The 25,878-nt window shown below is 48.5% G+C and overlaps 1 protein-coding gene across 1 annotated transcript in view; it reads right to left on the reverse strand.

Moving 5' to 3' along the window:
* The window catches only part of MSH4 (mutS homolog 4), a 2,042,424-nt gene that overhangs the window by 123,807 nt on the left and 1,892,739 nt on the right, over window positions 1-25,878 (reverse strand). The window contains exon 19 of the mRNA XM_069233217.1: window positions 15,567-15,655. Coding sequence (XP_069089318.1) covers window positions 15,567-15,655 — 89 coding nt within the window. The remainder of the gene's footprint in view (window positions 1-15,566; window positions 15,656-25,878) is intronic.

Consider the following 25,878-nt stretch of genomic DNA (forward strand, 5'->3'; position numbering starts at 1 on the left):
CCACCCGCCCACCAGACAGACCCCCACTACACAGCCATCACCAACAGCTGTGGCCCAATGCCCCCATAGCAGTGTCCCTGGCTCAGCCACTGTGTGTCCACCTGTAAGGGACCAGAGTCACTACCCGTCACCAGGCAAGACGCTGAAGGTCCTGGTGCAAGTGGGGTGACTGTAACAGGGTCACAGGGGACCCGGACCAATGGGAGGCCATCTGTGGGACAAGGGGGGGATCCTATCAGCATACCAGCACACCCAGGACAGGATGGGCCAGATTCTTCCCACTTTGTACAAGATTCAGAGGCTACAGAGTGAACACCATCAGGAGGCCATGGAGCAATGGCAGGCACACAATGCCACTATGGCCTCCATCAAAGGGGTGCTGTAGGACATGTACTGTGTGAGATCTCCACCCACATGCAGGCCACGTCCACAAGACACCCTTGCCTCCACATTTGCTGCTGGTAGTGGACTGCTGGCCCTGCCAGGGAACTCACTGGACACCAGGATCCCTTCCTCTGCTGCCCAAAAAACCCCTCGCAAATGTGCCCATCCAACCAGACACACCTCAGACACTGTATCCACGACCAAACCCACCGCCTAGAAGTGATCCCTTCTTGTACTGCCCCCCTTGTTTGCCACTGACACACCTTGTTGACCATCTACTGTCTGTGCTCCATTTTCCAATGACCCCATGGACTCTGGACCTGTGCTACCAACAGCTGTGAACACCAACCTGACTATTTGTCCACCATGTGCCCACTCCCTTGAATTTCACCATCGCTTATTTTGCTGCACTTAATAAAAACTGTACATACACACCCAATGTATCTGCTTTATTCATAATGCATGCATGTGATGTATAACTTTCTCAATGTGAAATGTTAAACAGTACCAGAAATTGGCTAGGGTGAATGTCTGCAGGCATGTAACATTCCAAATCTGAGAAATGGCTTCCTGACACTTGCACCAGGGATGTCCTAATCCTTCTTGTACACGGCATGGCAAAGGGTATCCCACCATAGTAAGACCTGCGAGGAACATATATGTAGCATACATTTAGGTACAGTTTGTTCAATGACACATATACCTGCTTTGTGTCCAAAGTTGAACATCATTGCCGGAGTACTGTAATTTCTTCACTGACCATTATTACTGTTAGAAATGGGGTCCTTGGTTGACAGTCAGGTTACCCCCTGTTCAAGCAAAGACCCTCACTCTAGTCAGGGTAAAAGAGAATCACCCTCAGCTAACCCCTGCTTACCCCCTTGGTAGCTTGGCAGAGCAGTAGGCTTAACCTCAGAGTGCTAGGTGTAAAGTATTTGTACCAACACACACAGTAACTCAATAAAAACACTACAAAATGACACAACACAGGTTTAGAAAAATAGGAAATATTTATCTAAACAAAACAAGACCAAAACGACAAAAATCCACCATACACAAGTCAAGTTATTAATTAAAAATCAAAAAGAGTCTTTAAGTAGTTTTAAAAACACACTAGCGCTGCTAGAGTGAAAATGTACCTGGTGTGCGTCCAAAAATAACCCCGCACGGGCGGGCGTGCGTCGAAAATAACTCCGCACGGCGGTACTCGAGTCAAAAATCCAGCCGCACGATGAGTTGACGATCCAGCCGCGCAGGTTGCGATCTCCCAGCCTCCGTCAGCGATGCTGCGCGTCGTTTCTCCTGCTCCGTGCGTCGATTCTTCGGTCGCGTTTCCTGCGAGTGTCGTTTCTCAGCCGCGGAGCTGGCGGCGCGTCGTTTTTCAGCCGCCGATCGGATTCGCGTCGATCTTTTCCCCGCACAGCGCTCTGTGCGTGGATTTTCTTGTCTTTAGGCTGCCAGCTTCTCCTTTCAGGGTCCCAGGAACTGGATGGGCACCACAGGGCAGAGTAGGAGTCTCTCCAGAGGCTCCAGGTGCTGGCAGAGAGAAGTCTTTGCTGTCCCTGAGACTTCAAACAACAGGAGGCAAGCTCTAGATCAAGCCCTTGGAGATTTCTTCTCAAGATGGAAGGCACACAAAGTCCAGTCTTTGCCCTCTTACTCTGGCAGAAGCAGCACTGCAGGAAAGCTCCACAAAGCACAGTCACAGGCAGGGCAGCACTTCCTCCTCAGCTAACAGCTCTTCTCCAGGCAGAGGTTCCTCTTGATTCTAGAAGTGTTTCTAAAGTCTGTAGATTTGGGTGCCCTTCTTATACCCATTTTAGTCTTTGAAGTCACCTTTCTTCAAAGGGGACTCACACCTACTTGTGAAATCCTGCCTTGCCCAGGCAAGGCCTCAGACACACACCAGGGGGTTGGAGCCGGCATTGTTAGAGGCAGGCACAGTTCTTTCAGATGAGAGTGACCACTCCACCCCTCCCTCCTAGCAGAGATGGCTAATCAGGAAATGCAGGTTACACCCCAGCTCCCTTTGTGTCACTGTCTGGTGTGAGGTGAAAAACAACCCAGCTGTCAAACTGACCCAGACAGGGAATCCACAAACAAGGCAGAGTCACAGAATGGATTAAGCAAGAAAATGCTCACTTTCTAAAAGTGGCATTTTCAAACGCACAATCTTAAAATCAACTTTACTAAAAGATGTATTTTTAAATTGTGAGCTCAGGGACCCCAAACTCCACATGTCCATCTACTCTCTAGGGGAATCTACACTTTAATCATATTTAAAGGTAGCCCCCATATTATCCTATGAGAGAGACAGTCCTTGTAACAGTGAAAAACGAATTTAGCAGTATTTCACTGTCAGGACATATAAACCACATTACTATGGGCCTGATTCTAACTTTGGAGGACGGTGTTAAACCGTCCCAAAAGTGGCGGATATACCACCTACCGTATTACGAGTCCATTATATCCTATGGAACTTGTAATACGGTAGGTGGTATATCCGCCACTTTTGGGACGGTTTAACACCGTCCTCCAAAGTTAGAATCAGGCCCTATATGTCCTACCTTATCCCTACACTGCACCCTGCCCTTGGGGCTACCTAGGGCCTACCTTAGGGGTGCCTTTCATGTAAGAAAAGGGAAGGTTTAGGCCTGGCAAGTGGGTACACTTGCCAAGTCGAATTTACAGTGTAATAATACACACACAGACACTGCAGTGGCAGGTCTGAGACATGATTACAGAGCTACTTATGTGGGTGGCACAACCAGTGCTGCAGGCCCACTAGTAGCATTTGATTTACAGGCCCTGGCACCTCTAGTGCACCTTACTAGGGACTTACTAGTAAATCAAATATGCCAATCATGGATAAACCAATCACATACAATTTCACACAGAGAGCATATGCACTTTAGCACTGGTTAGCAGTGGGAAAGTGCTCAGAGTTCAAAAGCCAACAGCGACAGGTCAGAAAAAAATAGGAGGCAGGAGGCAAAAAGACTGGGGATGACCCTGCATAAGCAAAAGTCCAACACGACCCCCTACCAGCCTAAAGCCAGGGGAGAACAATCAATACCTTGATGTACTTCCCTGATTGGGGCGATAGAACAAGGACCCAGGCCCACAACAGCAGGGGCATGTTCCAGTTCTACGCCTTCCTGACTCCAGTTGGATCCCTCTGTCCATACTCTCAGGGCCCACTAAGCTAACCCATGGGGAACCCTTCTCCACATCTACAGACACCATCTGTGCAGCACCTAACTTTACTTTGCTCACAGATGAATTGCAATGGGCAGATAGTACCACCAGGGCCAACACAGTGGTGTTGCCCACTCCACCCCCGGGGTGTGACTCTCGTCCCCCCCCCAGGGGCAACTCTGTCCACCAGGACAGCAAGCCACTGTGACCCCTGACAACTGTCAGGGATGAGAGCCCGACCTCAGGCCTCTCTAACCACTGTGACTGTGGAGAGTGGGGGGCGGTAGCCCCAGGTGCCTGGCACCCTTTGACCACTCTCTCTTCCACCAGGTCAGGGATGACACCATGAACCTGGCCTTCCAATCCAGGGTCTGTACCCTTAGATTGCACTGGGGCCAGGGGTGAGGCTCTTTCTCCCCTGTCCCTACTCTCAGGGTTCTGCACCCCCCCCTCAGGGAGAGTACCCCTTGAAGTCACACCAGGGGGGGGGTGATTGGGCAAACCGCCCACCCCTTCAGGTCAGGGTTTACCCCCTGCACCTGATCCTCCAGTCCAGGGTCTGTACCCACAGACTGGACCACTGCCTGGCAACCCAGGACTTCCTGGGGGGCATACCTACCCCCCACCAGGTCAGAGTTTACCCTCTGAACCTGGTCATCCAACCCAGGGTCACCACCCTGCGGTTGAACCACTGCCTGGCGCACCAGGACTTCCTTGGGAGCACACTTACCCCCCATCAGGTCAGAGTTTACCCCCTGAACCTGATCATTCAACCCAGAGTCACCACCCTGCAGTTGAACCACTGCCTGGCACACCAGGACTTCCAGGGGGGCACACTTACCCCCCTCAAGGGACACACCGTCCCCAAGGGCCACACAAGAGTCTGGCTGGCGCAGGTCTCCTGACCTCTGCCCATCTGACAGAGTCTGGATTCCCCCCAACCCAGAAATGGTCTTACCAAGGTCATTCCTGGGGGGCTCTGCTCTCAGAGCTGACCCCTGACCCTCCAGGTTCTCCACTGGGGTCCGCAACCCCCTCTCAACCCTCTGTCTGGACTTCTGCACTCCCTCACTAGGAGTGGTACTGCCAGACACCAGAACTGGTGGGACGCTGGCTACAGCCGCCCCCCCAAGTTCTCCTGACACTGTGGGGTCTCCCTCAACAGATGGCCCTATGGTACAGGCTAGGCTCCCCTCCTGGTGTTCCCTCATGGAACCCTCCAGGACCTGGGACCGGATCTCGGGCACCTTGGACCTCAGCCCATCCCCATTCCCTCTCCTAAGAGACTGGACTTGGGGTCCCTCACCCATCCCACTACACTGGGACCTACCTGGGACACTACAATCCTTCCCTACCTCACCTGGTTGGGAAATACCTAGACCACTCCTCTCAGGAGCACCCCCAAATGCCTCTTCAGACTCTCTGGTACTCACCAAGAGGTCTGCCTCCATTGTAAGCTCCCTGGGGTCAGAGAACTCACACTCCACCTGGTGTTGGCATAGCTCTGGAAAATAAGGACTAGACATATGCTCTCCAGCAATTACATCACTCAGCCCCTCACATGAATTAACCAAAGTACCCTTCACCCAACCATCCAGTGACTCTGCTTTGAAAAAGCACCCCACATCACCCTCCTGAGACTGGTGAGACAGTACCTGACTGTCCCTGACACTCAACCCACACTCTTCTGGGATGTCTTCACACTCCATAACCAGGACTTCTACCTGGGGGGAACCCCTCGCCCTGTCACTCTCACCTAGAGTCAGTAGAGTGTCCTTCCCACCAGTAGGAATATGACTCCCCATGCCAGTTCCCCAATCCACCTCAGGGACCCTGTGCATCACTGGAGCTACCTCATACCCCTGAACCTCCTGGTGTGTGTTAACTCCCTCCTTCAAGTAGGGCACCACATCTCTAGGCATGTGCATTTCTTCAGCAGCACTAGATATAAAATTGTTGCTGCCACCATTCCAGCTGGATTCAGCCCTCATGACTTCCAGCGGTTTCAATTTAAGCTTGTAAGCATAAATCATCCTTTGTATCTCGAAGTCCCTTTCCCACCTGTCATACTCCCTTTGCATCCTCAACTTTTCTGCCTCCAACCGGCGAACCCTTTCTGCCTGTCTGTCCTGCACATCTTTAGGAGTCAGACCCTTAAACGACACCCTGCTACCCCTCCTGGGGACCCTCCCCCCAGGCGTAACAGGTACCTCCACTACACCACTGTGTATCCTCTGCACTTCCCCACCCACATTCTCCTCCTCTGTGTGCCCTCCAGCCTTCTTGATTGTCACCCCGGCCCTCTGTGCCTTTTGCAGCTCCCCCTCCCTGGTGGAGCTCTTAGTGGGACAGTCAAGATCTTTAAGGAACTGTTTCAATTGAGCAACTGAGTACTCCTTCAGTTTCTCCATTTCAAACACAGCTCCAGCTGTTGCATCTCCAGATTGAGACATGATGGTCACAAGTGCAAAGTTCCAAAGGCAGAAAATAAGTTTCCAATGAAGTAAAAAGAATCAGTCAAGGGATCAGCAAAATCATGGAAGTAGAACAAAAAGGAGTCCTTAAGAGAAAAAGCAAAAGATCACCAAACAAGTAGTATGTGGTCACGTAGTGGTCTGAGATCAAAACAGTAGTGTACACTTAATCACTGTATGTCAAGTACAAATACAAGTCCAAATCCCGACCGCTGATCACCAATGTTAGAAATGGGGTCCTTGGTTGACAGTCAGGTTACCCCCTGTTCAAGCAAAGACCCTCACTCTAGTCAGGGTAAAAGAGAATCACCCTCAGCTAACCCCTGCTTACCCCCTTGGTAGCTTGGCAGAGCAGTAGGCTTAACCTCAGAGTGCTAGGCGTAAAGTATTTGTACCAACACACACAGTAACTCAATGAAAACACTACAAAATGACACAACACAGGTTTAGAAAAATAGGAAATATTTATCTAAACAAAACAAGACCAAAACGACAAAAATCCACCATACACAAGTCAAGTTATTAATTAAAAATCGAAAAGAGTCTTTAAGTAGTTTTAAAAACACACTAGCGCTGCTAGAGTGAAAATGTACCTGGTGTGCGTCCAAAAATAACCCCGCACGGGCGGGCGTGCGTCGAAAATAACTCCGCACGGCGGTACTCGAGTCAAAAATCCAGCCGCACGATGAGTTGACGATCCAGCCGCGCAGGTTGCGATCTCCCAGCCTCCGTCAGCGATGCTGTGCGTCGTTTCTCCTGCTCCGTGCGTCGATTCTTCGGTCGCTTTTCCTGCGAGCGTCGTTTCACAGCTGCGGAGCTGGCGGCGCGTCGTTTTTCAGCCGCCGATCGGATTTGCGTCGATCTTTTCCCCGCACGGCGCTCTGTGCGTGGATTTTCTTGTCTTTAGGCTGCCAGCTTCTCCTTTCAGGGTCCCAGGAACTGGATGGGCACCACAGGGCAGAGTAGGAGTCTCTCCAGAGGCTCCAGGTGCTGGCAGAGAGAAGTCTTTGCTGTCCCTGAGACTTCAAACAACAGGAGGCTAGCTCTAGATCAAGCCCTTAGAGATTTCTTCTCAAGATGGAAGGCACACAAAGTCCAGTCTTTGCCCTCTTACTCTGGCAGAAGCAGCACTGCAGGAAAGCTCCACAAAGCACAGTCACAGGCAGGGCACCACTTCCTCCTCAGCTAACAGCTCTTCTCCAGGCAGAGGTTCCTCTTGATTCTAGAAGTGTTTCTAAAGTCTGTAGATTTGGGTGCCCTTCTTATACCCATTTTAGTCTTTGAAGTCACCTTTCTCAAAGGGGACTCACACCTACTTGTGAAATCCTGCCTTGCCCAGGCAAGGCCTCAGACACACACCAGGGGGTTGGAGCCGGCATTGTTAGAGGCAGGCACAGTTCTTTCAGATGAGAGTGACCACTCCACCCCTCCCTCCTAGCAGAGATGGCTAATCAGGAAATGCAGGTTACACCCCAGCTCCCTTTGTGTCACTGTCTGGTGTGAGGTGAAAAACAACCCAACTGTCAAACTGACCCAGACAGGGAATCCACAAACAAGGCAGAGTCACAGAATGGTTTAAGCAAGAAAATGCTCACTTTCTAAAAGTGGCATTTTCAAACGCACAATCTTAAAATCAACTTTACTAAAAGATGTATTTTTAAATTGTGAGCTCAGGGACCCCAAACTCCACATGTCCATCTACTCTCTAGGGGAATCTACACTTTAATCATATTTAAAGGTAGCCCCCATATTATCCTATGAGAGAGATAGTCCTTGCAACAGTGAAAAACGAATTTAGCAGTATTTCACTGTCAGGACATACATTACTATATGTCCTACCTTATCCCTACACTGCACCCTGCCCTTGGGGCTACCTAGGGCCTACCTTAGGGGTGCCTTACATGTAAGAAAAGGGAAGGTTTAGGCCTGGCAAGTGGGTACACTTGCCAAGTCGAATTTACAGTGTAATAATACACACACAGACACTGCAGTGGCAGGTCTGAGACATGATTACAGAGCTACTTATGTGGGTGGCACAACCAGTGCTGCAGGCCCACTAGTAGCATTTGATTTACAGGCCCTGGCACCTCTAGTGCACCTTACTAGGGACTTACTAGTAAATCAAATATGCCAATCATGGATAAACCAATCACATACAATTTCACACAGAGAGCATATGCACTTTAGCACTGGTTAGCAGTGGGAAAGTGCTCAGAGTTCAAAAGCCAACAGCGACAGGTCAGAAAAAAATAGGAGGCAGGAGGCAAAAAGACTGGGGATGACCCTGCATAAGCAAAATTCCAACAATTACCATTTGTCAGTTGCACTACATGCCAGTTATGAACACACATATGCAGCTGTCCAGGTTAGTACAACCATAGGCCAAACATTCCATACATGTTAACGGCAGGAGACACATCCAGGAAAACAAAACTGTGTGTGAACTATCATTGGGAGTCCTAAAGTACATGAAGCAGTAAGGGGAATGTGACAGTATACACACTGCACCACACACACACTGCTGTGTCTCCAGCACTGGTTGCACATTCTTCCAATTGTACCAACTCTATGTAGGAAATGTTATGGGAAACATTAGGCTAATTGTACCTTCAAATCATTGGAAGTATAGCTGAATGAGCTGAGTTCTGGAGTCCACATCATCCTTCCCTTCTTCATCACTGTCCTATGTACCCTCAGCTTCCCCCGGTGGACCGTGTCATTCTTCATCTTCCAGTAGGGGTACATGTCTCCTTAGTGCTAAGTGGTGCAGCATACAGCAGGCCGCGATGATCTGGCAAACCTTGTTTGGGGAGTGTCACAGGGATCTGTCTGACAAATGCAGGCACCAGAATCCTACCTTCATTAGGCTGAAGGTCCTTTCGATAACTCTTCTTGTCCTGCCATGTGCCTCATTGTAGCAAATGTCACCCACTGACCTGGGATACCTCACTGGTGTCAACATCCAGGACAGGTTTGGATAACTAGAATTACATGTGAAGAGTGGGAATACATAGCACATATTAGCATTGTGTACAGGGTAAAGAGTTAGAAAAGCAGGTTGTTAGCTACTGCACTCTCACATCTCACTCACCCACAAGCCAGGCTCTCTCTCCTTGTAGTTGTGCCATCAGGTGTCGGACACTGCTGTTCCTCAAAATGTAAGAGTCATGCACAGATCCAGAGAAGGAATTAACCTTCACAATATGGTAGGGTCGCATGCAGCTAACACTGTGACAATCGGCGTGTGAACACGGTGCCATGCAACATAAAAATGCAGATAACTGATGCCACACATCACATATGGCAAGTATTGTTGTGCATGACTAGTGTGCATAACATGTGCAGGAAGATATGACAGCATAGAGGGCGCATAGAGATTGCACTCCATTACTTTCCACACAACAAATGGTGGTCGCCTGTCCAACTTGCTGAGGACAGATGGAAGTGGCATGACTCCGCTGGCGTAAGTCGTCATTGGATTAGGAGGTCTGTACCGCCGTGCAATCCCCCATTGGTTAACATTGGTGTCTATGGGAAACAGGGGCCAATCATGATCGCTGCAGGCGGTGATGGTCCGTACCGCCACGGTCTTCACCGCGATTTTGATTTCCCTTAGCCACTTGACTCCTTCACTCGCCACGATCACTGCTCCACTGTGTGTGCTGCTGTGTCCTGCATCTCGTCATGAAGATGGAACCTGTTACAGGGGAGAGGGCCCCATCCTTCACTCAGGAGTAGCTGACGAGGCTTGAGCGTGGGGTCCTACCCCTGTAAGCAAAGTTGTAAGGGCGACCGAAGCAGCAGGTGAGTGGATAAACAGTGGAGTAGGCCATCAAAGTGTACCTGTAGGAAGATGATGGAATGTATCGTTATCTACTGTCAGTGCGATTGTATCCTATGTCAGCATGCGTGTGTCAGCCTACATTAATGTGTATTCCTATTTATCTCCCGTGCAGGTCAGCGCCCATCAGAAGGGGTTATGGCAAGCCATTGCCAAGGACGTGCAGACCCTGGGGGTCTATAGCCGGCGGAGCACCCACTGAAGGAAAAGGTGGGAGGACCTGAGATGCTGGGCCCGGAACAATGCGGAGGCCCAGCTGGGGACGGCCTCCCAACGAGGGAGAGATGCACATCGGACCCTAACTCCCCTAATGGCCCACATACTGGCGGTGGCCTACCCAGACTTGGATGGTCGCTTGAAGGCATCACAGCAGCCGCAAGGAGGTGAGTTCTCACACTGTCCTGCATGCAAACTGTATTTGGGGGATGGTTGGCAATTTGGGGAAAGGTTGCTGTTACAATGACTCACAGGTGGCAGGGTATGCAGGTGTTCAGCTTCTTGACCAGGTTACATTACCTTGTTGTGTAGGGGGCATGTGTACCCAGGTACGGTGGAAGTTGAATAGTACAGTCCGTCAGGTAGTGTTCCTGATGTCATGCTAAGTGACATAGTGGTACTCAATACATCTGAGCATTAAATGGTTACCTCTGTTGGAGTTGCAGGACATGTGCATTGAATGTGCAGGTCACCACTGTCAGTGTAGTGTACTCCAAAGAGGCAGGTGTAATCCCTATCAGTGGTACATTCCTGTAGTGCATAGGCTATGGTAAGGTGAGCTCTGAGACTGAAGTGTACTGCATGTGTGCCTACCTGTATCATAGTTGAGTTGCTCACAGCCTGCATCACTTTATTTGTCTCCCCCCCTCTCTGTTTTGTTGTGCCCTTGTGTGCATCAGCATCATCAGGTGAAGGAACAGAGGCACCAGTGAGTGGGGATGCTGCAGCCCACGGGACTCAGGAGGCACAGTCCACTGACGCTGAGGGAACCAGTGGGTTAAAGGGCAAGGGGAGCACCACAGGGAGCCTACTACCACTGCAACATCAGACTCGGATTCCTCCTCCGATGGCAGCTCCCTGGTGGTGGCTGACCCCTCTGAGACCTCCCCAACAACATCTTCGTCTGGCACCGCCCTCCCAGTAGCTCCCCACTGAGTTGCCTGTGCCCGCTCACCCAGGAGGGTGGGCCTCTCCATCACCGCAGGCACCTCAGTCCTAGCCTCAGTCAGCCCTGCTTCCCTCAATGAGGCGGCTATTGACCTCCTGAGCAGCAGAGCAATGCCTACCTGGAAGGCATTCACAGTGCCTTGTCTGGCCTCCAGAGGTTGTTTCATGCTCTGGCCTCCTTATTGACTGCAGCCAGTGTCCCTTGTACCTCCGTCCCCCCTCCAACCACCTGTGCCCCATCCAGCCCTCCTCTTCCTTAAACCATCCGAAGCACACAAGCCAAACAGTATGCACACTGAACAACACACATGCCACACAACAACACACACAGGCACCACAGGTCACACTACAGCCATGCACACACTCAACATACAGATGCAAATACAACAACAGCCACGTCCTCCACTGTCTCCCCCCCTCCCTCACAGTGACCTCACACCAGACATGCCGACACCACCACAACTTACATGCACACGGCCTGTTTGTCCTCTCCCACCCTTTTTCACCCACCTCCTCCCAACACACATAAATGCACTCCACATTCATCCACCACACACAAGCACACTGAGCACCTCACCTGCATCCACGTCCAGCACACCTACACGTCCTAAAGCCACTCTCTCTACCTCTACTCCCACGCCTGTTTCCACAGCCCCTCCCGTGCTCCTAACAAACATTTCCTTTCCCACATTGACCTTTTTGATCCTCCTAGCCCAGCCTGTCTTCTCCCTGTGCATTCCTGTGGCCCCTCCAAGCCCAGTACCTCTGCTTCATGTTCCTCCCTGGACCTTCCTTCCAGTTGCCATGTCCCTTCCCCCTCCAAATAACACCTGGCAAGAACCTTGATCCCGCTACCACCCACTGTTCTCCATCAGGTTCTAAGACCAAGCCCCCCCTCCCAAGCCAAAGCCCAAGCCACCCCCCAAAGCTGAAGCCCAAGCCCCCCCTTCATGACATAAGTCCCCACCACCAATCCCTCCCCCTGCGCTCCTTGGTGCCTGCCCCATTGATGCCCATGCCCTTTGGAGACCATGGTCGTGTCAGGAGTCAAGTTGGGGTCTTGTTTCGCCTGTTTGGTCGCATGGTCATGGACCAATGAACTGCCCAATGGGCCCATTTGTAAATAGTTCCTGATTAATATTTTACAAATAATATATATGGCCAACATGCACAGTTGGTGCACTTTGATTAAGTTGTCCGGTTTTTCAGTATGGCTGCCTCATGTGCACAGGTAAGTGCATTGTTGTATCCATCTGTGCATGTGTACTGTGCTGTGTGAGTGCACCACTTCTATTTTTCAATTTTGCCCCTGTCTGTATTCGTGTGTGCTATGCTCTTTGTGTGGAGATAGTTTTGGAAGTTGGTGTGGACGGTATGTGTGTGGGGAATCGGTTGTGATGTGTGTTCAGTTGTTGTGCATGGTGTGGGTGGAGTGAGTGGTATGGACAATGGTGTCATGGTACGGTACCAGTGCATGTGTGACTGGCCCTTGTGGTTGTGTGCCGTATGTGTATTTGGTATGCCGTCTTCTGCCTGGTGTCTGTGTCGGCTGTGGTTTTGTGATCAGTTTGTGTGTGGCTGGGTATGTGTGTTGTGACGTGTTTATGGTTGGTGTTGTTTGGTGTGTGTGTGTCGTGTGTGTAGGGCGTGGTCTGTGTTCTTGTTGTGTGTGAGTGTATTGTGAGTGCGCGTGTGTCTGTATGTGTGTGTGTGTATATGGGCAGGGGCATTGCTGTGGGTGTGTTTGTGTGCGGGCGTGGCAGTTGGTGATGGGTAGGTGTGTAATTGTCCCCTACCCTCCCTTGTGTGGTAGGCAGGATCTCAGCATTGTCATCTTCATTGGCGCTGTGTGTCCTGGAGGTGGATTGCAAGTACCAGCATCGCGATGATCTCCAATTCACTCTCCATGTCGTCAGAGCCCTCCTCTGTGTCCCTATGGTGAGTGTTTCCTTTTATACTGTTCCTTTCCACCATGCTTTGAGTGGAAGTTGGCCCGACCCGGAAATCGTGGCGGTGTGCTGATCCCTAATACGGTGGGCGGTAAGGTCCTTTCTGCCGCCCTGTAGATGGGATCTGCCGGCGCCGGCGGTCGGCCCACACTGGCGGTACAGGCGGTGTAATGGGTGTGTGCTGGCCTGTTCACCACCACGGTCGTATTACGGCGGTCTGCACCGCCAGCCTGTTGGCGGTCGGATCGCCACCGCCGGCATAGCGGGCATGTGTCCGCTAAACTCGTAATGACCACCTATATCTTTGCATCTTAAATTTATGCTATCTTATTGTATTTTAAGCACTTATTTTATGACATGCATGCCCACATTGCATAAAAGAAATTAGTGTATAAAATTATCCGCCATTTAATGAAAAAACTGAGTTATAGGCAATGTGGGGTAAATGCGGGTAATCACTTGAGAACAGAAACATGGGGTTTCTGTAAAACAGATAGAAAATCATTCAATATGGGAATGTGATTAATGTCAAGGATATAAAATTATGGGCCATGAATATGCATGACTTGTTTTAGACATGTGGAGTGCATGCAACAGGAAGGGGTAGAATCATACCACCTATGGGATTGATGATCATATACAAATTTGAATTATGTATTGTAGGCATTATTAGGAAATGTGCAATATATGTAGAAATGAGGATATGTGCAAAACTACAAAGAAACAAGTTACATGCATTGGACAACTCCATGGTGAGACCCAGTGGAAGATATACACCTGGGAATGTAACTGTGACCTGATGGTGTATTTGCAATATACATGAGTGCAATATAAATTCTGAATTTTAATGTGACACTGGACACTTTATGTGAAATGATCGACAACTGGGCCAATTAAACAGGGAATGTGGAAAGGAAACTGTATGAGTTGGACGTCCAATTGAACTCCTTAGAAATGGTGTATTGTATTTATGAGCATATGAATAGTGGTGCATAAAATCAAATGAAGGAATGTATAATGAAATTTGTAACGTTGTAATCAGAATCTGAATTACTGTAGAGAGTTACACAAGTGAATGATGAGAATGTGAATCGAGATGGCGGTGAGAGGGAGCCACCGTTATGCCGAGTTACCGGTTCTAGTGTTTAACTGGGTAATGAAATGGAGATAGCATTAAGAACGTAAAGGCAAACATTACACGCTATGATGGTTGTATAGGCCCAGTAGAAGGCAACACGCAGAAACGCATCGGCCGGTGAAACCGTAGTTTGTATTTTTGCACACTTGCACATGGAGTTCTTTTTAAAAAAAACAATAACTCATTATTGCACGAGGGATACGGGTGTGAAATAATATTTTGGATGCTTGGTGCTGTCATACCACATGGTTGTGAAGCAATAACGTGTGGGAGCATAAATATATATATATTTATATATATATATATATATATATATATATATATATATATAGATACATGGGACAAAACATCTCAAAATAAAATGAGAACCTGCAGTCAAAGACAGGTAAATATGTGTTACGCACTTGAAACATTCAAGTCCTCCAAGAACGAAATCAGGCCCATAATCAGGATGAGGAACATTCTGTCCACTTTTGATTATAGTTTCAAACGAAAACAAAATAGAAGTAAACCCATATGAAAATCCCCATTAGCTATCTGGTCTGCAAACCACAACTCACACACGAAATGCAACGCTCATAACCTCCTGGTTGATGTAAAAAGGGACTTCACAAATGGCATAAATGATCTCACTAGTAAAATGGCATATTACATTATCTTTAAAATTGTGAATGACACGACAATGGGCTGAGGTCAGCTGTTAGAAAAAGAAGGTCCTTTGCACGGCAGTACAGCACTTGCACCCCTGCCCGGAGGAGCCTCAGCTGTAGGTTATCTGTTACCTTGATGTTTTTGTCCCAGCACACATGATAATCATGCTTATGCGATGACGCCTAGGTTTTGTGACGGCCCCTCAAATCCAGGCCCTGTCTCCATCCCCTTTGGCATTGAAATACAAATACTGCAAATATCTTTCAGGGGACAAGGGGCTGGTAGTTGAATAATATAAATACTTTTTCAAATAAATGATATTTTAATCAATAAGCCCCTGGATCTCATCCGCTTTTGTATGCTCTATCCATCCAAATTCCACCGCAAAAGTCTGAAAAGTTCTCCGACTATCACCTGTATGCCCAGTGCAGTGGTCTTAGCGTCACACTAACATTACATTCATTTTCTGTCAGTTATTTTCAAATTTTTTAATGGCACAAATGTTTTTAGCAAAGTAAAATGTCTTATCTATGGATGAATTTGTGGACACATCACTAAATATTTGGGAATTACTTATCTATAGGCATTGCCATTGTTCTTAGTAAACCCATCTTTTTTCTCTGTCACGTAGCTCCACTCACGGACTATCTACGCTAGAAACAAAGGTTTGTAAAACCTTAAAAGGTGAAGAAAAGTTAAGGCATAGAACAGTAGACTATATGCTAACCACGTAAAAATATTGTTATTGTCTGCTAGAGGAAACATACCAAGTGGTGGTTAACAATATCAGTTGCAATTTCCTTAGCATCTGAAAGAATAGGTGCTGGTAGTGAAGAAACCTCTGCAGCTTTCAATCCTGCAATCATAAAACAAAGCAGAAATTTTACTTGTGACAGAATGAATAGGCATTTGATGTCCAAACACAAAGCATTCTTACTGTTTCTCTTTAATCCTTCTCATTACATTTGCAGATTTACATAAGGAGAAGAGCCAACATTAAACAAGGACATGCATTCTCCAGTTTTTAGGTCGAGCCTAGCAGCACACATGCGCTGTATCTCGACATGTTGCAGTTGCTCTGTGGGCTCCTTGCCTGCCTACTGGCTTCTTATTGCTGTTTGTTTGTCACTATTCTATTTTTTGTTTGCTATTGGTTTCTGGCATGCGTTTGTCATGCCTCCTTTTGTGTTTATCCCTCCCTAAGCGCAGCAACCAAGTACAATCTCCTTCCACAGGTTTCCTTTATTATATGTTTGTGGAACTTTTGTTTTTAGGTCGAGCATTCGAGACCTCTTGTATATACTTTACTATATACTTCTATACTTCTTTGTGGGCTGTCTGCTTTATCACTGGTTTGTTTCAGTGTCCTTAAAATATCCTTGCTTGCTAGTGGTCAATCCTTGCTCTTTGCCCCACCTTTTCCACAGTTGTACACTCCCCTGGAGCATGGCTTCAGTACTTGTAGCCTTCCACTTGTGCCAATGTAGTATGTGCTTGGGGCCTACTTTTTCTGAGGCTTGTAGCATTTGACCAGAGCGCTGGATGTTTCCAGTGGCTCCAGTCTGTTTTTGTTAACAGGGCTCTAGATAATGTCCTTCTCTGGTTAAATGTGATGTGTATTTAAAAACTGAGGTCAAATGTTAGCAGGCTCCTATTTCTGCCCCCTGCCTCCCCGGTGTAAAGACAATCGATTTTCTTACACACTGCCGATGTGTAGGGAAAATTGCTACCGTTGCAATAGTTAAAGTAAATTTCCCCCAATTCAATATGGCTGCCGCAGGTCATGCGCGATGACGTCATGACGAGGCCGTCTCTTTTCCTTCACCGTTGCTTGTTAATGTTTACGTCTCATATAAATGTGGTCATTAAAATATGTAGACAGCAAAGCTTTTGTGTGGTTGCAACAGTAAGTAAGGTAATGCAGTATCGTACAAACTATAAAGGGCTCGAAGAACTTGCTTATGTGTATTTTAAAGACAATGAAATAAAATCACTCCAAAACGGCAGCCATGATGAAACAGTTTTCCATTTGAATCAAACCTTGAGCAAAATATCTGCTCTTGCCAGCTGCAAGGAGCATAAGCCTGACTTCGTGCACCCTTTGGTAAACAATGGGGGAAACGCCGGCGCTCAGAGTCTGTACAGTGCAACGCTACACTTTTCAGCAGAGCGCGGTTGAACTAGATCTGCGAGTGTGTATCCCAGAGGTGCGTCACAATCACAAACCTGCTGTGCTTTGCTGAAGCACGTAGTTGGGAACGTGAATGTAGAACAGGGTACTGAAGTATTTTTTTTTATTTTATTTATTTAATGCGTTTTTATATAGCGCGGACTTTACCCGAAGGTGTCAGAGCGCTTCACAATAGGCAAAGTAAAGATACAAGAGGAGAAGAATTACAAGTGAGCCTGTTACAAAAGCAAACGTTACATTACATGAGGCAATAGTGATAATTGTGCAAGTATCAAAAAATACACGAGGTAGCAAACGATACGTTACGAAAGGAAAAAGTGACGTGTGCAGGTTACAAGAGCAAATAAAGTACGAGTAGAGGAAAAAAACAAAAAAAATAAAATAAATTGCAATAAATGGTAGACACTCAAAACACTAAAACAATAGTTACGTTACATGAGGCAGTGGTGGCCGTTGTGCATGTATCAAAAGCAAACAAGATATAAGAGGTAGCAAATGATACGTTGTAAAAGGAAAGGTGCCGTGTGCATGATCCAAAAGAGTACAAAATACAGGTAGAGGTATAATACTGCACTAAATGGCAGACACTCAAAACACAAAAACACCCTGGGAAGGCACTTCTATAGGCATGGAGAACAGAATTTCCTTTATTGGAAGGACTTCCTTCAGAAAACAGAGGGCTTGAATTCAATTTGGAAGTGTCTTTGAAGGAGGAGAGCTTTGAGGTCAGTTTTGAAGGCCTGGGAAGAGGTGGTGGTCCGAAGCTGAGGCGGAAGTGAGTTCCAGATTCTCACTGCGTTGCCTGAAAAGGATTGGGCCATCGATCTTTCCTTCTTGAAAATGGGAGGTTCAAGCAATAACTTTTCTGCATTACGTGATGGTCTGGAGCCCCCAGAGAGTTTCAGTTTATTCACCAGGTAGCGAGGGGAGGAGGCGTGCAAGGCTTTGTGGGTGATACATGCAGTTTTGTAGATAGATCTTGCCTCTATGGGAAGCCAACGGAGGGTGGATAAAATGGGTGTAATGTGGTCGCTTCTTTTGGCCCCATATATGAAACGAGCTGCTAAATGGAGAATAGACTTCAGGGGGGAAAGGTGGGATTTGGGAAGGCCAGTAAGAAGAGAGTTGCAGTAGTCCAATCTGGAGAGAACCAGCGATTGGACCAGGGTTTTAAGGTCGTGCTCCGGGAAGAAGCGACGAATCCCCCAAAGAAGGCGCAGTTGGTGTCGAGCATATTGTATGCTCGAGTATTGAATGAGTTAAGGTCGATCATTGTACAGTGGGGAAAAGATGTAGGAACGAATGTGCGACATTTATTGCATGCACGTGTCAGAGTTTTTTTCCCCGATTTGTGGAGCTCTTAATATTATGTAGCATCTTTGCAAAGTAGTTGCATTCACGCCTTAGAAATGTAACACTACATGTATAAGATGTTTCTATCGGTTTGTGTTTACTTTAACAATTTTAATTGGTTAGAGTATTTCGAATTTCCCTTCTACACTCTCACAGGAAGCTTTATTAGTACAGCATCTCCTACTCTCAACTCTGGTGGATTTGCTCATTGTACCTGGTTGTATCTCAAATTGGAATTGGTTTGTTTCGCTTCTACCCTCTTAAAAAAGCAGCACACTTCCGTATCCATACCAGGCCACAGTTCTCACCACTCGTGGTGGCACATATTTGTCATTATGTAATAGAATGTCATTCCGTACATTTAGTTCACTGGCAACCTGAGCAAAGTACCTTGTAACTTGTACTCTGTGGTTAACCAGGACGTGTATTCCTTTATTTTAGTGATAATATTCTAGTCTTCAGTATCAAACCAAAAGTCCTTAGTCAAAGTCATTTGTTGCATAATGTAAATCTCTCTCACATTTCCAACTACATCTAGCTCATTATAATTTTGAATCTTTGGCTCAACAGTCAGGCAGGGTAACCTTGATAAACAGTCTGCACATTGGTTACACTTTCATGATACGTAAGACATACTCCTGTGGTTTGGGACATAGCCTAGCAATTCCAGTTGTTGTTGATTTCAACTCTCCCCAGAGGGCAGAATATGGTCTAAGCGTTTGTGGTCTGTGTTGTAAGATAAACTTGTTGCTGCATATGCAGCGTCTAAAATGGTCAACAGCCCAGGAGCAGGCCGCCAACTCCCATTTGATTTTCTCATATCTGTTTCACTTAGTGTGCTGGATGCATACCCCACAACCCATTTATTTTGGTCAACTTTCCATCTGCCTGCAGTCTCTGCCTGACCTCCCTTTTCAACCCCTTCTCTTTCCCAGACACCATATCTCTCTGGAATGATTTTTGCACTGGCTTATGCTGCAGTATCCAGCCCCCGACACCCCCTACCAGGCAGCTGTGCAGGTCTTAATGCATACAATTATCCTAAAGTGTGTTATCATTACCTCTGTAGCCACTTATGTAGTACTTTGCCTGTGATCTAACACCATCACTTTTACCTTCAAGCACCATAGGGTGGTAAAACGCTTTAAAAATAGCAGATGGGTGATCAATTATCTGCTAATTAAAGCCACATGGAGTGCAAACTACGTGCCTTATATTATATTCACATACTTGCGCTGCTGAAGTTTTTTATTTTTTTAATCTTTTCATTGAGTTTTGACATCTTAAACACTGGGGTGGCAGGAAACTACCAATTGGTATAGAACAAAACACCTGTCCAATGCTAGTGCAGGCATTATTAATGCATTTCCATTTCCCGAGACACATATGGATAAGCACCTGCAGCTGTAAATGTGAATGTAGATCAGCACTCACACACCCTAGCATCAACATCCAGTAGAAAGGCTCACTACGCTTAGACCCTGATGTTCCTTTCACTCCAGTCCACCGCTTCAGCCAAGGCTCCCAGATGAGTCTCATGAGCTTGTGTCATCTGCCACTCATCATGAGGTGAGGTCTGTTGTGCTGTCTAGAGTTGCCGAGATGCTACCACCCCCCACCCCCCCAGAAACTCCAGATCTTCTGGCATCCCCAAATCGTGTGCTGTAATGTACCTCTTTGCCCACAATCCTGTACACAGAGATCTCTCTCTTTCCTATCACATGAGACAACCTGGTTCTTGTGAAGTACGCCCGGTGAAATATCTTCCTGTCCCCTTAACGACAACAGGAGTTTCCACCATCGAACCACGTAGTCCCTATAGTTATCAAGTACCCTGGGTGAGGTTTTCCCGGATGAAGAGCTCCTGGTTGGAGGACACAAAGATTCGTAGATATTTTAATCTGGTTGGTTGCCATCTTGGTGGATAGCTCAATCACTACTGAGCCCATCACACTATAATGGATAGGAAATTGAAGTGCACCAGTTAATGCAGAATCCTGGATAAGACCCAAACACTTCTAGAATCTGAAGGACTTTGGATTTGGATTGGCCTGGGTTTGCCAAGTAAAGCAGAACGTCATCTGTGCATCGAGGGATATTACATCCTCCCACGCCGACTCTCATTGCAGTCCTCGGAGGTGCTCGTACCTGTGTATCCATGCTGCCAGCGGTTCATTTGCCACTGCAAATAGCAGGGGGGATAGTGGGCACCCAAGCAGGTGTCCCTGACCAGATCAATCTCCATAGAGAATGCACCATTAACTTTTACCCTGGCAACTGGGTTCATATAAAACAGACGCACTCAGGACAGGTATTTCAGGCTAAATCCTATCTTTTGCAAAAACACCCACATGTACAGCCATTCTAGGGAGTGAAACGCCTTTTGGCATCCAGGGTTAGCTAAATGGCCGGTTCAGCTATTTGGAACCTGTGGGCCAGGCATCCCGCCAGTCGTCTGACTGGTTGGGCTCCACCAGAAAGTCTATCACCCGCATCAGGTGGTTCGTCAACATCTTCGCCAAGGTCTTGGTATCAGAATTTAGCAAGGATATTGGTCTGTATGAGGCACATTCCTCAGGGGCTTCCCTGGCTTATAGATCATTACTATTGTTGCCCTTCTCAGATCACTTGGAACAGTCCCATCCCACCGTGCCCTGTAGAACACGTCCTGCATTAGGCCTACAACGCAAAAACGAATACATTTGGAAAAAAATATTGGGGGGGGCGAGACCATTAGGGTCCGAAGAGCTTCACCCTTTCATTTGGCCTATAGCCTCAGAAATATCGATCTCTATAAACCCCGATTCCAGTCCTCTGCTCGCCTCCCTCTCCGGTTTTAGGGTTCAGGAATCCACCCCAAAGTCGATCGCCGCTGGTGTCTCAGCCACTTCGCCTGCAGATGTCCTGGCCGTTGACACCCAATGCTGCCCTTCCTCTGTGACACAGCCAGACCAGTAGTTTCCCTGCCTTTTTCCTCATTTTGTACAATCAGCACTGCTGTATCAAGAAATTTGCCCTTGCCTCCTGTTGGGTATGTGCCTCAGGTCTGCCCTCAGCCCCTCTCTATCCTATGTGCCAGGCTCAGGGAGTGAGCAGCCACATATTCCTCCTCCCATTTTATCAGTGCGGATTTCATTTCCCCAGATTTACTATCCCTCTCTTTCTTTTTTTCCCCAGCAAATGCTCAGTCAGTTGGCCCCTTATAAGTGCCTTATATATCTCCCTGAGGATCACGCCTGAGGCTACCATCCCTCTATTGTCTAGGAAGTAGTTGGTCACGGACTCGGTTACTAGCTTCTTATTGTTCCAGTACATCAGTTCCTCCAGGTCAAGTTTCCATTCCCTTTTCAGTCCACGGATGTTAGTGCTTAGATATGTAATAATGGGCGAGTGGTAGTAGACACCACTATGCAAAAAGGCATGTAGGAAAGTCCTCCTTTTGCCCTGGTCACCCCCACACCTTTTGGACAGGTACTGGTGGTTACTGACTCTTAGCTGTGCCCTGGGTACTGCTTACCAGTCCCAGGGCCAGTGCTCTGTGTAAAATGGATATGCAAATTAGGCTAATTATAATTGGCTAAGTTAACCTACCTATAAGTCCCTAGTATATGGTAGGGCATGTAGGTTTAGGGACCACAGCATAGGTAGTGCACCCTTAGGTGCACTGCTGAGGTGCCGAGTGTCATTTTAAAGGCAGGCCTGCCTTGCTGGCTGCTTTTAAATTAAAGTTATATACAAATTCGACTTTGGAATTAAAAGTAGTTCCAAAGTCTCAAACTGCCTTATTTTTACATATAAGTCACCCCTAAGATGTGCCCTATGTGCCCCTAGGGCTGGGTGCCATGTAACTATAAGCAGGGACTTTATAAAAATAGTTGTATAAGCCCTGGTGAGGTAAAAACAGCCAAATTCGTTTTTCCCTCATTGTAGTAAGTGGCCTTCATAGGCTAGAATGGGGAGACTTTATTTTAATTTTTAAAGTCTCCTTAAATGATGCATACCAAGAATTTGGTATCAAATTAATTGTTGTAATAAATCCCACAACTTCCAGTTGTTGGATTTAATATAACTTGTTCATGTAAAGAGTTTTAAACTTTACCTGAAAAGTTGCCCATTTCAGCCCTGCATTGTTTTTGCTGCTGTGCCCTGATTGGCCAGCTCTAGTAGCTTGGCCAAGCTGCCTTGATGAGGTGTGAAGTGGCCTGGCTTCACACAAAGGAATGTGCCTGTGGGAGGGAATCTCCCCTCAGCAGATGGTGAGGCAGGAAGGGGGAGGGCTGCCAAACTGGTCTTCAAAGGCAGAGAAGGACATTTGGAGCAACCAGCAACACCCCCACATCCTGCAACCCCAGATAACTAGGTGCCCCCTTGATTAGATTAGGAGAGGGCATGAGAGGGGTGTTTTTTATGATTTTTAGCCACACCAGTGGGTGGGCTCAGCCAGATGTAACCTCCAAAAATCAGATTCAGCTATGATGGATTTTTAGAGAATGTTGCCTCCTGGGATTCATTTTTGCCACACTTCCCAGGAAGTGGTCATCACAGGGGGAAGGACCCTGCACCTCATTGGAGAACCAGGACACCCCTGCTTTTCACCCAGGAGCAAGGATAAAACTGGCAGACCTGCACCCACACCTCAGTTCCCTACCACATCCAACAAGGAAGAACAACAGAAGAAAAAGGACTACCCTGCTGGACCCCTGGCCTGCACCTGGAACCTGCACTTAGAAGGACTGCACCAGCTGCACACTTGGGCTTCACCACAAGAAGGACTTTGCCTGGCTTCAACTGGTTCAAGGAGGGACTCCCTGTTTGCTACAGGTGAAAAATTGCTATCCAGAGTCCCCTGCACCAACTCCTGAAGAAAGCGACCAGCTGACCACTGTCCAGTGGCCAAAAAGGAGTTTGCGCCAGGTGCATTCTGGGAGTTGTAGTCCGCACCCCCCAAGGACCCTCTCTGAACTTCTGGACCCTTGGGGGGAGCTGTGGACCCCAAAAGAACCTTAAAAGGACATCTGGGAGAAGCCCCAGAAGTTTGGAGAAGTTTGGACAACTTTTGTAAAAAAGCTCCATAGAGGGACCGACCCGCCACGGCAAATCTAGCCGGCTTGCCTCAACCGCGACCCGGCCTGATTTGCTGGTTCGTCCCGGTAAAGAAAATCTCTGAAAAAGAGACTAAGTCCGAAGGTAAAAAGTTGACCGGGACCTCCCAGCCAGCGTATCCGAGGAGGGCTCCATGGACGTCGGATCAAGATCCAGGTTTACCCCGGTCGAACGATTTTCACCTCGAAAAAACGACTAAGTCCGAAGATAAAAATCTCCACCGAGGATTCCAGCATCGCGTATCCGGAGAAGGGCTCCAGGAGGTCGGATTGGACTGGCAGGTTCGTCCCGCTGAAGAAAATCTTCGAAAAAAAGACTAAGGGGGTAATTCCAACCCTGGTGGTCGGTGTTAAAGCGGCGGCCAACCCGCCAACAGGCTGGCGGTCCAAAAAATGGAATTCCGACCCTGGCGGGAACCGCCAACACAGCCCGCCACTTTAACACTCCGACCGCCACGGCGGGACAAGCAAACAGCGCGGCGGTCACCGCCAACAGACAGGCGGGAGACAATGTACCGCCCACACTATCACGACCCACCAATCCGCCACCTTTTCCAGGGCGGTTGCCCCGCCGATAAAAGCACGGCGGAAACAGACTTTTCGAACGGAAAACGCTCACCTCTACACACTCCACCAGGGATCTGGACAGCATGGAACCGGAACTACACATCCTCCCAGCCATTGTCTTCCTGCTCCTCTACCAGGAGCACGAACGCCGGCGTAGAAGACATATGTGAGTACTGCACCTACGACACAGGGGAGGTGGGAGGCAAAAAATTACGGGGACACACATACGCCACACACCCACCCCCGCCCTCACCCACTACAACACACACATCAATGCAGAGCAACAACTCAGAGTGACATCCCCCAAACCCCCCGGAAGAATGCAAAGACAAAATAAAATGATCATTAAAATTGAAGTATATTATAGCATATTTGAAGTTAAGTGAAATATGAAATATATAAATAAAATATATTACATCATGAACAATATATACATAGGTCAAAAGACCGGCCCATATTGGCTATCAGCCATTGTTCGTGGGCCAATGGGCCTAAACACATGGGCAAAGCCCACACACGAGACACGATTCCATTGGAGAGAACACTGCAGGGGCATCAGATAGTAAAACTACAGGCACCTCAGGGGGAAGGGAAGGGGGGGCACCTCAGCCACATGAGTCCACGACGCCAGATCCACGAGGGGCCTCCATGCCCACTCTACCATCCTGGGGAGTGCAAAGCCACAGTCTCACAAGTCTCTACAGTGGGTGGATTGCTCACTGTACCATCCTGGGGAGTGCAAAGCCACAGTCTCACAAGTCTCTACAGTGGGTGGATTGCTCACTGTACCATCCTGGGGAGTGCAAAGCCACAGTCTCTCAAGTGGATAACAATCTCCACTGGTTCTGGAGGAGGCATGGTGCCCAGAGGGCTTCGTGAAGCCCTGCCCGACACAGATCCGGCCCTGCCAATGGGCCAGCGGTGCTTGAGATGAAGGGCCCAGCGGAGCGGTGCTTGACAGGAAGGGCCCAGCGGAGCAGTTCAGAGACGGCGGTGCCCAGCGGAGCGGTGCTTGACAGGAAGGGCCCAGCAGAGCAGTTCAGAGACGGCGATGCCCAGCGGAGCGGTGCTTGACAGGAAGGGCCCAGCGGAGCGGTGCTTGAGATGAAGGGCCCAGCGGAGCGGTGCTTGACAGGAAGGGCCCAGCGGAGCGTTGCTTGACAGGAAGGGCCCAGCGGAGCGGTGCTTGACAGGAAGGGCCCAGCGGAGTAGTTCAGAGACGGCGGTGCCCAGCGGAGCGGTGCTTGACAGGAAGGGCCCTGTTCAGCGGTGCTTGTCACGGCGGGGCCCTGTTCAGCGGTGCTTGTCTTGAAGGGCCCTGTTCAGCGGTGCTTGTCTTGAAGGGCCCTGTTCAGCGGTTCTTGTCTTGAAGGCCCTGTTCAGCGGTTCTTGTCTTGAAGGGCCCTGTTCGGCGGTGCTTGTCTTGAAGGGCCCTGTTCAGCGGTGCTTGTCACGGCAGGGCCCTGTTCAGCGGTGCTTGTCACGGCAGGGCCCTGTTCAGCGGTGCTTGTTTTGAAGGGCCCTGTTCAGCGGTTCTTGTCTTGAAGGGCCCTGTTCAGCGGTGCTTGTCACGGCGGGGCCCTGTTCAGCGGTGCTTGTCACGGCGAGGCCATGTTCAGCAGTGCTTGACATGTGTTCCCAGGGAACCAGATCGGGCCAATATTTTCCGCTCAGTCGCCATCCGACCTTTCGCTTGAGGGGCCCTCCTGTGCTGGAGTCCTGGGCCCGTGGGTGTCCTCCTTCACACCCGAAATGGGGGTGGTGGGGCCCTCCTGGGCAGCTTGCCTGCTGCCGGACTTGTCCGCCCTGCTGCCCTTGCCCTCCTTCGCCGATTCTCTGGGGCCCTTGCCTCCCTTTGTGGATGTG

The sequence above is a fragment of the Pleurodeles waltl genome, chromosome 4_2 (assembly GCF_031143425.1).
Source record: "Pleurodeles waltl isolate 20211129_DDA chromosome 4_2, aPleWal1.hap1.20221129, whole genome shotgun sequence".
NCBI classification, from domain to species: Eukaryota; Metazoa; Chordata; class Amphibia; order Caudata; family Salamandridae; genus Pleurodeles; species Pleurodeles waltl.